Raw genomic sequence first — 16,402 nt, forward strand, 5'->3', positions numbered from 1 at the left:
ATTCTAGAGTGTAAAGATCTGGTACAGTGGTCCCTCGTTCATCGCGGGGGTTATATTCTAAAAATAACCCGCAATAGGCGAAATCCGCGAAGTAGTCAGCTTTATTTTTTACAATTATTATATATGTTTTAAGGCCGTAAAACCCCTCACCACACACTTTATACACTTTTCTCAGACAGGCATTAACATTTTCTCACATTTCTCTCTTGTTTAAACACTCTCAAAGTTCAAATCTTCATAGATTTTAAACAATAAGTACAGTATTATAGAATGAAACCAAAGATCAAAACCTGTTTTCAGGCCTAAGCATTTGTTTGAGAAATAAAAATATAAATGTTTTCCTATAAATAAATATGACAGCTTTTAGAAATGACAAATTTAATTTTAATGATCAACCTACGAGGTTGGACACATAAGAAATTATTAATTGTGACTCATCTGTATTTCACAGTTCCTCTGACTGTGCCTCTTCGACCTGGCGCCGCTCCACTGTAGCATCTTTTTCCACTGAAGGCCTTGGTGCAGGTGTCTTTTTCCGAGTGAAGAACACAGTCATGGGTAGCGATTGAACATTTATGTAAATTCAGCAAGCTGAACGCATTCTGTATTGTACGGGAGACACGGCACGAAGGAGACTGATTGACAATGGTCTACAGTTCCTTAGCCAATCAGGACGCAGAACACAATGCGCGGGCTCTCCCTTAACCAATCAGGATGCAGAACACAATGTGCGTTCATACGCTGTAAAAAAAAAGCATGCAAAATAGCACAAAAAAAATCCGCAAAACAGTGAGGCCGTGAAAGGTGGACCGTGTTATAGCGAGGGACAACTGTATCAGAGATATCAGTATTTTAGTATCAATCTGCACATCTCTATCACTAACCCATATGTGTTAATATAACTACTATAACTCCATTTTAGGTTTACTTTAAAGACAGAGACAAAAGAACTGTATACTTTACACCATCATACCATGGATATCATATGTTTCACTGCCACATTCACAAGATTAACGCTAGTTCTTTCTATAGATTAGTATCATTAATATTTGTCTGTTTGCATCTGAAAAGTACTTAAATGGATCCCATGTTCACTTGAGTTGCATTCAAACTATGCACAAGCACACTTATTATTACTAATGTGTTGTTGTGCATAACACAACCTTGCAAAAAAACAGGTGAATGTCTGTTTTTAAGTGCATATTCATGTCCCTCACAATTAAACACCTCTTGTGGCCTTTATTGCTGGAATGGACATGTGGTGTTTTGTAATATTTCTCAGGTTAACAAGGGGAAACATTTTAGTCATTTTGTCTCGATCCCACTCCTGCAGAGGTTTGGCTGTATGGTAATTATAGCAGCTGAGCCAGCAGGGTCACTTGCTTTCAAATGAAAACAAAATAAACAAAAAAAAAAAAAAATGCACTGCAATGCTGCATCAGTTCTGAGCCAGTAAACAGTCTTGGTCATCAACACGATTTTGTTTCAACTACATAGTGTAACAGTTTGTTGGTTTTTTTGGCCTTGGCTGAGCAGTTGGCTGCGATACATACCTAGCTGTCAAGTTTAGTTTCAGTGAGACTAATACTCCTCGAGCTGAAAAGCAGCTTTAATGAAGAAAAATAAATAAAGATCGAAGAAAGGGGCCAGAGACAAATCCAGTGGGGAGTTTCACTGTTTGGACGCTGCTCAAGAAAGAAGAAAATTAAACACAAGTGAGTCTTATGAGGCTGTGTGAACATCATGTAATCTTAATCTAATCTTTTCTTTTACCTGGTTATTTTAAAGAGAGACAGAAAAAAAACTTCACACACGTTCATATTTTTCACTGCTATATTCATAAGATTGACATTTAAACCTTTTCATCAGTTGGTTTTTAGTGTTAATGACTAGGGTGGCCATGTTTTGATTTCCAAAAGGCAAGGCAAGTTTATTTATGTGGCACATTTCAGCAATAAGGCAATTCAAGGTGCTTCACACAGGACATTGACATACAACAAGGGAAAAAGAAACACATTCAAAACATTATAAAAGAAACATGTTAAAGGTGATTAAAAACAGCAAGTAAGAAAAAAACACATAAAACCCCAAAAATATAAAAACATAAACATATTAGAGTAAGAGTAGCAGTGCAGAGTTTCGAAATAGAATATAAAATTTAAAAAGTCAAAAGCCTTTTAGTCAAAGGCAGCAGTGAACAGGTGAGTCTTGAACCTTGACTTAAAAGAATTCAGACTCTCAGCAGACTTGATATTTTCTGGTAGTTTGTTCCAGATATACGGAGCATAGAAACTGAATGCTGATTCTCCATGTTTAGTTCTGACTTTTGGAACACAGAGCAGACCTGCATCAGACCACCTGAGTGGTCTGGATGGTTCATACTGGACTAGAAGGTCTCCGATGTAAAAAAAAAAAAAAAAGAAAAAGAGGACTCTTGGCTCCACCTGGAGATACTTGATCACACACTATGTTGTGTGATTTAATGTTATTTTTTTGTATTATTTATACATTTTTTTTTCTTTTCCACATTAAACCAAGAAGGACATTTTGAGTTATTTATAGGTTATGATGCTATTATTTTACTTGAGATCACAATTGGTCTGTATACGGCCCCTGAACTAAAACAAGTTTGACACCTTTGACTCCTGATAACTTCAGTATAATTTTTTGCACTTTGCAAATTCATACCATGGGGCAGACTGGAACCTTTGGAACCATCTGTGTTTGACACCCCTGCTGTAGTGTGTCTAGTGACAGGTCCATCCATCCCCACATCCACAGGCTGGTGTGGACCAGTGACTTTCACTGCCCTAATGTCCCATATATCCCTGGAAAGACCAAAGTCTTTTCTTCCAATGGGATTTGGAACTTTTCCAATTGCACGAACAGCGACAGTGATGGACATCGAAATTCCGCTTGCACTTATACATACACATTTAAAGAGTTTTTCCTGTGAAAAACCAAGGAAAACCGGACATTTTTGCTTATATATAAAAGCCGACCGGACGCTCAGAAAGGATGTGAAAACAGGACATGTCTAGACAAAAGGGGACGTTTGGACACCCTGTTAATGACACGTGTTTGAATCTGAAAACCCAATAAATCAGTGGTTTCCAATCTTTTTTGGCTCGTGACCCCATTTAACATCACACATTTTTGGCGACCCCAGACATTCAAAACGGAGACTTCTTTTTCTTTTTGCTAAAATTAATTTGTTTTTGATCATAAAATAGTTTGCTATACTATGTTGCAAATAAACATTAATTTTAGACTACATTTAGTCTATATAATGTATACTGACAGTCAATAGAAACTTTGAAGTAGAAATGTCTGCATATTTCTACTTGTAGGGGGGTTGTAATTATTCATTGTGGATTTATTGATGACTTAGTGTTCAGGTAGTTTAGATAATGATGAGTTGTCATGTTGTCACGGTTCATTGCACATGGGTTGGTCTCTTTGCAAAAGTGGACCAAATACACATTGAGCAATACTCAGTGGGTATCTGCACAGTTTGAGGATTGGTTTTGAAGGCCTATATAAAGGCCTAAAAAAGGCCACCATTGTTAGTCCAGTGAACGGCATCATGCCACGTCTATCACGTGAACAATGTCTCCAGGCACTGGGTATGGTGGATGCCGGTTTGAGCTACAGTGATATAGCCAGGCGTATGTATGGGCTGTTCCCAACCCACAATCAGAAACCTGGTTGAACGCCACAACACCACAGGCTCTGCTGACGATAGACCGCATCCAGGCCATACCCGGTATTGACTGTTGTGACTTTGTGTTTGGCAGGTGCCATTTTCTTTTGTTAAGTTTTTTGTTTTGAAATTATTCTTGAAACTTTAGATTTTTGTTTCTGTATGCCAATATCCTAAACAAACGGTTCATATGAAAAAATTCCAGTTTAAGGTTTCAAAATAAAAATTAAGTCGAAAAATATGGTCTCAAAGTTTTCATTGTGAGTGTATATTATCAGGGACGAATGCAGAAAAGCCAGGTGTAGATTACCGCACAAAGTGAGAATTTTGTTTTCCTTGGTCAGGATATGTACAGTCAATCCAGCTTGGATTTACAAGGCTGACAATTAATACTGAACAAACAAGAACTCAAACTATGAATTATGAAAGAGCTGCAGCATCTGAAACTGACCACAATGAACATTTGACAGATAAACAGTACCACAGTGCTTCAGTTTCAGCTTCACAGTTTGTCATGTCTTTTATGGAGTGGGATTTTCTCTGTCAACTCAACATGTATTTTTAAAAAGTAAGTTTTTATTATTATTTATTTATTTATTATCAATTACTAGAAATTTTAGGTGACCCCATTTGAATTCCAGGTGACCCCATGTGGGGTCCTGACCCCAAGGTTGAAAAACACTGCCATAAATGGATCTTCATGATCCACAAGTCACATTCAAATCATGCACAACTAAGCTTCTTGCTACTACTGTGCTGCTGTCCACAATACTAATTACATAGTAGGTTCATAGCTGTACCAAGGTGTTTACATGTACACATTCTTTAGAAAGACTTCTCTGCATCTCTGAATGCCTGCACCGTTCTAAGAATCAAAAGGCCCCTCCTGGTTTTTATTACTGGAATTTAGACGGACGATCCTCTGCCAAGTAGGTCATAGGCTCAGTTGTTCATAGTTCCAAAGTGCACTATTATGAAAGCCGCAGATAACCCAACTCATATACACAGGAACAGACACGTTGGATGACTGACTGTGGCACAGACATCCTAAGTATGACTGCAGAAATTTGGGACGTTATCATTGTTGGCGCTGGACTATCTGGACTGAGTGCAGCTCATTTGCTCAAAAAAAGGGATGCTGCGCTGAAAATGCTAATACTGGAGGGAAAAGGTTTGTGCTTGTGTATGACGATCTAAATGAATTTTCACTACCAGGTCTGTTTACTTGAGCAGTAGATGAAAATATTTAGAGTTCCTGTTGTGCCACGCAGATCGAGTGGGAGGTCGCACAGTGTCTATTGACATACCAGCAGCCAATGGCACTGATCGGTGGGACTTTGGAGGCCAGTGGGTTGGCAGGTAATGTCGATGATGCACTTGTAATAACAGGTATCACACAATCTGAAATCAGAAAGACTGGATGCAATTGAGAGCAAAGAAAGCGTACAAGAGTTAAACTGTACAAACACATCTATGGGCTGCAGTTTTCTAACAAATGTGGCAAAGATCATCAAAGAAATTAAAATGGCTTTTGATGTAGACGGTAGATGAGTTAGACGTCATTGAGCTCCATTCACTTGGAACACATTAATTTGTTAGTCATTTGTTGGCACAGTGTCTGAAAAAGGAACTGAGGAGTTTGAGAACATCAATCTCCTCATAAACATTAAAAGAGATCATCATTGCTGAATACATCAGTGACTCAACAGTATCTTTTTAGACTTCACAACATTAAAGTCTACTCTTTTGCCAAACAATGTCAAAGTGATTATGTGATGTGAGTTAAGAAAATACACTGAAGATGCTTTAACATTCACAGATGCTTGTGCATTTATGTCAAGCTTGTTCTAAATAGTGACCTCTGTTTCTAAGACAGAAGTAGCCACTGATTCCATTAAATGCACAATAATATTCCACTATTATCTTGAATTTCAATGGTGTTATGTAAGGAGCATATTTGATTTAGATATTTGGAATAATTCCTTTTTCTGAACAGAGCCAATTTCTTGTCCATGCAAACAGATATTTCAATCAAAAAAAACAAAAAAAACAAAAACAAAACTTTCATTTTTCAGTATCTATGTCCACACAACAGCACAAACAAGTCCAGAATCTCAGACAAACCAGTTGTTGTTGTCCAGCCTGTGGACACTGTGGATACTACTGGACGTAGCAGACACTGAGAAATGTGAGATGTGTGAAATGCTGCTGCAAAATGGACAGCCTATCCTTGATATGTACAGCAATTTTAGGCCAGATCTACCAAGACCCCAATTTGTGTGTACTAATTTGCTTGTGCAATCTAGAATTTTGCATGTGGGGTTAAACCGCTGTTTGCGGGTGATTTACAAAGATTGCTTGTGCAAATTACAACAGGTGCAAAGTACTCATACGTCTTAATTATTTTTTTTCCCGTCGCTCCAAAAATGTTAACACAAGGGTGAAAAATGTGTTCTCTGCATCTCGTTTCATCATTTCGATGTCTCCTAACCACTTCCGTGTGTGCAATTATGCATCCAACACGTTTGCACCTCCTTTTGAGATGTGTTAAATATAGACGCAGTTTCTATGAGCAAAATTACTTTAGGGTTTGATAAATCACTTTGCGTGTGCTAAATTAATATATTTACATTTTCTCCTCCCAGCACACGCACAATTCCATGTTAACGCCCCATATTGTATATTCATTGTGGTAAATGTACTAACTGGATGCAGATGCGCTATTTTGCACCTTTGAAAGACGCAACCCTTAGTGCACACTGTTAGTAAATCAGTTTGTACATTTTTTTGCGTGTGCAATGACTTTGCACACGCAATATACGCAAACCTTTAGTAGATCTGGCCCTTTGTGTTTTGTGCAGACTTTAGTCTGATATGTGTAGGATTTTAGAATTCCTTATGGGATCTGACATACGAATTTAGAGTAGGTTGAAGGATGGGGTAAGGGGGTGGGAGATTATAAATTAAGCTTCATCCTCTTGTTCGAATGTTGGACTTTCTTTTATATAATCCTTTTGTTGTTTGGTTTCAATGCTAATTCGAAATAAATAAACAAACAAACAAACAAACACTGAGGCTTTAATCTGTCGTGAAGGTGAAGAAGCAACAAGTTCAGTTATAAACTTGCGCTATCTTGTTGGTTGTGGAAGTGTATTATTTACATGATGTGGACTCCTCCATATTGCCGGTCTGGTCTGTCTCCCAAAGGTATCTGTGCTGACCTTGATTTTACTGCAGGTCATACACTGATTTATTTACCTGGATTTGGTGTTTCAGGTCTAACGTCATCACACAAAGACATAATAGACATGAGTAAAATGGGCTGGGATGGTATCGTTTTCCAATCTCTCTGTTTTACCTGAACATGGACACACAAAAATTGACTTTTAAAAACCTACAGTTGCAGGAATAACACAAATGCATTATTTGTTTAAATTTGATTTATTTGGCATTAAATTTCTTTTAAACTAATGTAATGCTTCTAATTGTTTTTCAGTGCATCTCACAAACACATGGATTTTTTTTTTCAAGTCATTCCCAAAACATTTGGCCATGAGTGTACACTTTGGAAAGTAGTTTTGAAAATGGCCTTTTTTCATGATGTAAAATGCTGCTTAGATATTAATGAGAAGCCCATATGTAGAGAAAAAAGTCCTGTATTGGCAAAATATCAAAATGTGTGGAGATTGCATGATCCCTCTATGTCTGCATATCTGCCCTAGCTTTTATTTTTGTGCAATGTTAACTGCAATGATAACTTAAAATAGTGAATCAATCAAAATGCAATTGCAGGGCATGAAACTATAACTTATTACCTACATCTTGCAGAAAACCCAATTTGATTTGCTTCAGTGGTCACGAAGAAATGGGGATCTTTGTAAAGCATGTCAGAAATCCCTTCCTTCCAAGTTTTGTAAGGAGATGCGTTGTCCAATGTGTTCACTCCTGACACCTTTCTCTAACTCCTCCTTTACCCTGTCAAGATTGTGGGTTGTTTCAGTCTACCTTAACACAATGAATGCTCTATTAGCAGGAGTTAGTGGCTGACCAACCGTACCAAATTTGCAGTTTGAGAACTGGATAGGTAAGAACCAAAGTGAAATGTTTGTCAACACATGTTAGCTTCTTAGGGAAGAAATGCAAAATGGTAATTAACAGATCAATACATCTTTCAACAACAGAACCTCACATGAGTACACACCTTTGATATAATGTTATGCACAGAATTTGAATTCATTTGTTAGTTGTCTTGTAAGTTATGAGCAAAATATTTCAATTCATATGGATGCCAAGAGCATCCAAGTGCCAAACTTGGAAGAAACGATCCCATCACATGCTTTACAAAGATCCACATTTCTCTGTGACCATTAAACCAAATTAAATGGGGTTTCCTGCAAGATGTAGGTAACAAGTTATAGTTTCATAGGCTGAAATAGCATTTAGATTGTTTAATTATTTTGAAAGTTATCAATGCGGAAATTCTGATTGTAATTTTTTTGGGGGGACATATGGTATATACACTACAAACAAAAATTTAAGGGTATTTTAAATTTTTGGGCAATTTTTTTCAGTTGGGATTCTTGCACAGCGTTTTTTCCTTTTTTTGTGAGAACTGAATTGAAACACATTTTTTTAATGACCAGACATAGTTTTATTTACAAATGGCAAAAATGACAAAAAAAAGCCAAAAAAAAAAAAAAAAAGAAATATCCTTAACTTTTTGTTTGTAGTATCTATCTATCTATCTATCTATCTATCTATCTATCTATCTATCTATCTATCTATCTATCTATCTATCTATCTATCTATCTATCTATCTATCTATAAACTAAAATGCTATTTATATGCAAAAAAAAAAAAAAAAAAGACCCAAAATAATCGTATTAGTGTGGACATGACATAAGAGGTTTGGATATGTTGATATTCCCATTTTATGAGGATTCTTTTAATTTGGTAAGCCGCACAAAATACATCACATTTGCTTATTTTCCTGCAAGTTGCAACACACAACCGCTGTTTCCAGTCAGCTGCAGCACAGACAAACATCCTCTCCGGCAGAGATAGATGAAGCCAAAGAGAAGAGCACATTTGTGGTCACAAGGAGAAACCCACCTGCTGTTGAACATTCTGACAGAGGAAATCAACAGGTGGTTGGATCTGACCAAATATGACGGAAAAGCAGACTTTTTCCAGACGGTGTTTGGAGGAACAAAAGTGGGAGACTGAGATCACACTGAGGAACATCTGTCACCAGTGAAAAACTTATTTTTAAGTGGGTTTTGACTGACTGCATGTTAACAGGAATATTAGTAGAATAGTCATTTTCATTAGTCATGGAAACAGCTTAGAATGCATTTATTTTTATTTTTATTAGATTAAAAGCAAAACACAGAATATTTTGTGGATAGAAATGCAGTCACTGAAGCATCAACATCCATCCATCCATCCATCCATCCATCCTCTGAACCACTTATTCCTCAGACTAGAGGAAGAGAAGAACATGAAGGTTTTTACACAGAAATCATGCTCATTAACATTCGTGAAGTCTTATTTTCTCTCAGTTATCCTGTTACTGCATAGTGTTAAAACAAACTCAACACTTCCTGAGAATATTTCAAAAATAAAAGCCTGTGTAGGGCTCCAGTGAATAAAAATGATTCATATTAGACCAAAAATCACAGATGGTCTAATACACTTTTGTCCATAAAGTTGGAATAATTTTATTTTCAGACACGTTCTTCTATTTATTCCTATTTATAATCATCAGTAATCACCTTTGACTAGGTGAAAGGATTACATACCAAGTCACAGCTTCACTTTATTTATCAAGAATAAATCAGTGTCACAATTATTTCATGAGTAGAGGTAAAAAAAAAAAAAATGGGCAACTGCATTGTAATTTGTAAAACTGTACATCCACATCTTTAAGTCAGTAATCCTAAATATGTGAAAATGACACAAGCATATTTGTTTATGTTGACTAAATATAATGTAAAACACAGCTAGTGATTCCTGAGGTAAAAAAAAAAAAAAAAAAAAAAAGCATGTATATTTTGTCACGTTTGATGTTGACAGGATGAAAATTACAAGCAAAAAGGAAATCATTTTAAAAGTAACACTAGAGAGTGATAGAATTAAAAGAAAACTATTTCCAGGATTAAAGTGCAATAAAAGAAGATGTTTTATTGTTCAAGTAAGTTAATAAATTATTATCATTCAATGATGAGACGAAACATTTTCAAAAGACCTAAATCAGTCCAGTTGAAATGAAAAGAACTACCAAGAAGAACGATGACCTGAGCAACATATGTTAAAAATGAAAAAAAAAAACAAAAAACTAAAGCTACATACCAGTTTCTCTGAATAACCTTGAACCAGAACTGTATAAAGAAACTGAAAAATAAATGTTCTTTAGTTGAAGTTGGAGAGGTCCAGATTCATTTATTGGTTGATTTCTTTGAAGGTGTCACCTTAAAGCACCATAAACCTGAGCTCTAAAACCCATTTTTCTTTCAGCACCCAAACACACATCCTTGAGCTGATAGAAGAGCTGGGATTAGAGACCTACCCACAATTCAACACTGGCAAGAAAGTGCACCACATGGGAGGACCGTGTGCCAAAGTTCGCACCTACAAAACCAGTATCCCTGCTCTGTCACCACTGGTGCTACTGGACTTGACCCAGCTCATATGGAAGGTGAGGCAGCAGATAAAACACAGCGACGCTCTGGACTTAGGACTGGACTGACTTATCGGTCGACAAAAATCTGATTTAATCTGTTAAAAATCCATAAATCTGGGAAAGAATTTAGTTACTTCCTTGTTTAGTTTTGGATATGTAGAAAAAAAAGACATGACTGAGATGATACTGTGTGAATCATAAAATGGAAACTAATGCTGCCTTCACGTGCTATGGGAATTATGGTAAATACTAGTTACAAACTTAAAGATGCTGTATGTAAGAATTCTGTTCCCAGTAATCATAAAATGGTCCTGACTGTCACCAGACATTAAAGGTGGGGTCTGAGATCTTAGAAAAACAGTTCGAGCAAGTTACATTTTGAAAATACTCAATTCAGAAGTCCGAACCCCTTTCTTCAGACATCCCTCCGAAGCCACGCCTCCAGAGTACTGGCACGTGCAATGCTTGTTCCCAAGGGTTCACGAGCGCTGCACACCAACAATTCCCTAGCTCCGGCTCTGACCCCACCATCCCCGGCTCCAGCCCCATACAGCCCTGCCTCGGGCTCTGACCCTGGCTGAGGCTCCGGCTCTGGCTCCGTCCCCGGCTCGGACTCCGACGCCGGCTACAGTCCCGGCCCCAGCTCTGGCTCCAATCCCATCTGAGGCTTCAGCCCCGTATGGCCCTGGCTCCACCTCCGACCCCAGCTGAGGCTCCAGCTTGCGAATCCATACATACCTCATTCAGTCTCCTCCAATGCCACGTTTGCTATACTATGTTGCAAATAAACGTTAATTTTAGTCGACATTTAGTCTATATAATGTATATTATTATGTACGGAGGCAGTAAAGCCAGGTGTAGATTACTGCACAAAGTGAGGATTTTATTTTCCTTGGTCAGGATATGTACAGTCAGTCCAGCTTGGATTTACAAGGCTGACAATTAATACTGAACAAACAAGAACTCAAACTATGAATTATGAAAGAGCTGCAGCATCTGAAACTGACCACAATGAACATTTGACAGATAAACAGAACCACAGTGCTTCAGTTTCAGCTTCACAGTTTGTCATGTCTGTTATGGATTGGGATTGTCTCTGTCAACTCACCATATATGTTTGAATAGTGCAGGTTTTTTTTTTTTTTTTATCAATTACTAGAAATTTCAGGCGACCCCATTTGAAATCCAGGCAACCCCAAGTCAGGTCCCGACCCCAAGGTTGAAAAACACTGCTCTAAGCCAATTTACAGAAACCCAACAGAATCCTCCTGGAGCAAACACTTGTGACTGGTGACAGTGGTGAGGAAAAACTTCCTTTTAACTGGCAGAAACCTGGAGCAGACCCTGACTGACCCCTGGAGGATGGACGTTTGACTTGACCAGTTGGGGTGAAAGAGAGAGGGTAAAGGAGGAGAAAAAGAGAGAGAGATCGAGATATAGAGAGACTGGGGGAGAGGGGGGAAGTCGGGGGAGACACATGGATGCAATTGATGCACAGATGACTGAACTAGAGTATTAGCAGTGGATATACTACTACTGCAACAGTTAGTACAAATCATAGAAACCTCTACCATCTACGGAACTATATGATAAACACTATCACAACTATATGGAAAAGTGAGAATCATCTGATCATAAATGTCTGACGTTACTAAACCTAAAAGGCCTCATATTATGCCCAAATATGTTGTGAAAAAGTGAGAAACAAAACAAGGATATGTAGATGAGATGCTTTTGAAACATGGAGATGGCTGCCTGGGTGAAGAGACTACGGTCTGGCCCCAGGAGAAAACACTGCAGCCCGGTACCAGGAGATGAGACCATGGCCTAGGTGAAGAGACTGGGCCCGGTACAAGTACTGATGTAGGACTCATTGCTTGCCATGGTAGCTCCTTGCAGTAGATGCTCATGCTGGACAACACCTTGTTTGGGCGGAGGGGGAGGGGATACCACGCTCTATAGCAGGGGTGTCAAACTCATTTTCTTCCTGGGGCCACATTCAACCCAATTTAATCTGAAGTGGGCCGGACCAGTAAAATAAAAGCATGATAGCCAATAAATAATGACAACTCCAAATTGGTTTAGTGCAAAAAATAACATTCAATTATGCCAATTTTTACATTTACAAACTATTCAAACAAAAAGGATGTGAATAACCTGAAAAAAATGCAATTTGTTAAGAAATATAAGTACAATTTTATCAATATTCTGCCTCGACTTATAATTTATACATATGCTTTATAGGTCAGATCTACAAAGGCACAAAACACTTACTAACAGGCACAATATTGTTAAAATTGCACTTCATTTTCTTTAGACATTTCAGGTTGTTCATATTTGTTCAGGTTATTCACATTTTATTGTTAAAGGATAGTTTGTTAATGTAAACATTTTCATAATTTAATGTTATTTTTTGCACTAAATCAAAGAGAAAAAAATTGGTGTTGTCATTATTTATGGGTTATTATGATATTATTTTTGAGTTTGATGCCCTAACTTGCACTTTGCAAATTCATCCCGCAGGCCGGATTGGAACATTTGGCGGGCTGGTTTTGACCCCCGGGCCACATGTTTGACACCTTTACTCTATAGTATTTTGAATGTGATTATAGTACCAGTTTTTACATATGACTCCTTTAACCTCATAAAACCCAGGAAATGTCAGCAAAGTACAAGCTTTTTTTTTTTTCTTTTTTTTTTTAATTAAATAAGTGCCTATATTGGAAACATCATGATGGAACAGTTTTTTCAGATGCAGTTTTTAAAATTTTTATCAAATGTTCTTAGTCGTGGACAGTTTTCTTTTCTTTTCTTTTTTTGTATAAAGTTGTGAAACTCTTGTCCACAAATGTGGACAGAAAACCCATAGCTGGGTCTTAGGAGGTTAAAGACTGAAAAAAAACACGCCCCCCACGTTGTATTTTCCACTGGAGAACTGGGAAAACACAAGCTGCTGAGATGAAAATAACCGTGGAGAGCAATGAGGGACTCATCTTGAATGATAAACAATGCTTTTATTAACATTCTGATGCTGTTAGGTGATGATTTTGCACATTTTTAGTATACACAATTTGCACAAAAAAAAAAAAAAAAAAATGCTGTAGCAGATGAATTAACATGTCCAAAACTGTTTTACCCAAATAACAGATAAATGTTGTGTCAGCACTTGAACACAACACACTTGTATTTCAAATTCACAAGTGCAAAGGCTCATCTTCCCTATAGCACATGAAGGCAGCATCTGTCCGGGGAACAAAATGGATTGGACAAAAAAATTAAAAAGGGAATTTTAGATGTGTCTGCGGGGCATCTCTAACATATGGTATTCTGTTTGTCAGTTGGTTGATCAACAAATCACAATATTTCAGAAATGGCTGGAAGGATGAAAACAGTATAGTGGCCAAAGGTTAAAGGTCAAGGTCATGCATCTCCATTCTTATGATCATGATATATTAGAGATAACATGAGAGAACTATGGGACGATGGATAAAATTAACTTATTTATTTATTTATTTATTTACTTCGAACATGCAAAGAAACAAAATAAAACAAAACAAAGCAAATTAAGACAAAAACAAAAGAACACTTAAATTAATAGAATTTATCTACAAGTACGTGCACATCTGAGTTTTGCATGGTCAAAAAGCAGTAAGAAGAAATATAAACTTATTTAATTCTATCCCTCAAGTGCTTTTACACCTTTATCACTAACTTAATACAGCAATCAAACAATACATTTTTACTAATTTTAGCATTCAACCACAACTAATACATAATGCAGTAATTGAATTATACTCAACAATATTATCATGGCAGTGCAGTCATACAAACAGACTCAACAGTTCAACAATTTTCTTCAGTAATTACAGCATATTTATCAGTACAACATTATCCATAAACAAACAGCCCTCATTGTCATTATTAAATGTCAAGAATCAATTCTTTATATCTATTTTTAAAAACTGAATTATGTTTGATATTTGTTTTATCTCCACACACAAATGAATTACAAAACACCTCCAGGGATGGTTTTCTACATATTTATACATATTCTACATATTTTGCCAACGTTATCTTTACGCTCTTCTTCATTGCCTTTCCTTTTTTTTACCACTTCGTCTCCCAAAAATAGATCTTGGTGTACCATCTTGAAGGGTGTCTCAATTCTCTAAAATACACATCGATGTCCTACAAGTTGTCCTCACCTCGACCCCTTGCCTGATATCTTAGTCCCGTTCACCCCAAGCTTTAATCAGAGGGTTTGACAAACACCTTGCCTCTAAGCTGTAAATAAATGATCATGTCAAACATGATAGGTGAAATATTGGCATAATCTTATTTTATTACAATGTAGTTTTATACAGGATCTGCAATAAGAATGAACACATCTGCCTCCACCAAAGGGGAGGCAGGGGTATTGTTTTTGGTTCAGTTTGTTTGTTTGTTGACAGTCTGGCAGCAAAAATTATTGGTTGAATTCATACCAAATTGAGTTTATAGATTGCCAGTGACTCAGAATAGGTCTGATTACATTTTGGGAACAGTAGGTCAAAATTCAAATTTGTTATGAATTTTTAATTTTTTTTTTTTCCCATTTACTTGTAATGGGTGAAATGTCAAATGTTTGTAGCAGCAAAACTATTAGTTGAATTCATACCGAACTGTGTTTATAGATTGCCAGTGACCCAGAGTAGATGTGGTTACATTTTGGGAAAATTAGGTCAAAGTTCAAAATCTTATGATTTTTTAAAAATCTTTTTTTCCTCCTATTTACTTCAGTTCAGTTCACATTTTATTTACAAATCATTTAAAATACGTACAATATGTACCAAGGTTATTATCGTTAACGAAAACTAACAAAATGACGAAAGCTAGAACTGTAAAAACATTTTCCATTTTCGTTAACTGAAATAAATAAAAACTATAATTAAAAGAAAAAAACAATAACTAAATTAAACTGTATTGTGTGCTTATGAAACTAACTAAAATGTATAAAAATTATGGATAAAATTCCCTTCATTTTTTTCTTTGTCAGTGTCGGATTGATACGAAATCGATTTATTTCCCTCAAGCAATTTTATCTGCTGGCACCATATGATATTTAACAGTCCATCACTTCTTGTCGCTTGTCGTTTAGTCGTCTTCTGGTCCCCACTCTACCTGGAAACATGGAGACTAAAGTTAGGAGAAAGCAGCAGAGTCCTGTCTGGGATTTATTTGAATACAACAGTGAATAAGATACAACATATAAAAAAAACTAAAACTAAACTAAAACTAAGCATTTAGAAAATAATGAAAACTAATAAAAACTAGGAAACCTGCTCGAAAAACTAATTAAAACTATCTAAATTAGAAAAAAAAAAAGTCCAAACTAAATAAAACTAAACTATAATGAAAAATCCAAAACTATTAGAACCTTGGTATGCACACAAATTGTATTCATAATTTCCAGCAAAATATGATTTTGTAAAAAGGGTAACCCCAGAAGCTTTCCATAGCTTATAAACAGGGGCCCAGGACATTAAGCAAAACGGTACAATTGATTATGAAAACAATCCTTATTTCTACCTAAGCTAAAACCTAACCCTTGCTCTAAAAACAACCTAAGGTAATTCCAATAAATACAGACAGTATAGAATGTAGACAGCATCCACACATCAGCACATGAAGCCAAAAAAATACAATAACAGACTTAAATCAAACGTATTTGAGAAGCAGTTTTCGTTTTAATTGCTTTTTAAATATGGACAGGGATGCAGACTCTATTATGGTGCTCTCAATCTCATTCCAAGTCTGCGGAGCTTTAACTGTCACACTAAGACTTCAGCATTTCAGTTTCCATTTCTTTCCCCTTATGTGATGTTTTTCTCGGGTACATGAGTAGGTAAATAGATTGGAACCAAGGTTATTATTGTTAACGAAAACTAACGAAATGAGAAAAACTAGAATTGAAAAAACATTTTCGTTAACTGAAATAAATAAAAACTATAATTAAAAGAAAAAAACGACGACTAACT

At 36.5% G+C, this 16,402-nt stretch overlaps 1 protein-coding gene across 1 annotated transcript in view; it reads left to right on the forward strand.

The window, feature by feature from the left end:
• The first annotated feature begins 4,738 nt into the window (after positions 1-4,738).
• LOC115429107 (probable flavin-containing monoamine oxidase A) overlaps positions 4,739-16,402 on the forward strand; it is a 131,335-nt gene continuing 119,671 nt past the window's right edge. The window contains exons 1-3 of the mRNA XM_030148358.1: positions 4,739-4,874; positions 4,975-5,062; positions 10,220-10,400. Coding sequence (XP_030004218.1) covers positions 4,757-4,874; positions 4,975-5,062; positions 10,220-10,400 — 387 coding nt within the window. The 5' untranslated portion in view covers positions 4,739-4,756. The remainder of the gene's footprint in view (positions 4,875-4,974; positions 5,063-10,219; positions 10,401-16,402) is intronic.

Source organism: Sphaeramia orbicularis, chromosome 12, assembly GCF_902148855.1.
Source record: "Sphaeramia orbicularis chromosome 12, fSphaOr1.1, whole genome shotgun sequence".
Taxonomy (NCBI): Eukaryota; Metazoa; Chordata; class Actinopteri; order Kurtiformes; family Apogonidae; genus Sphaeramia; species Sphaeramia orbicularis.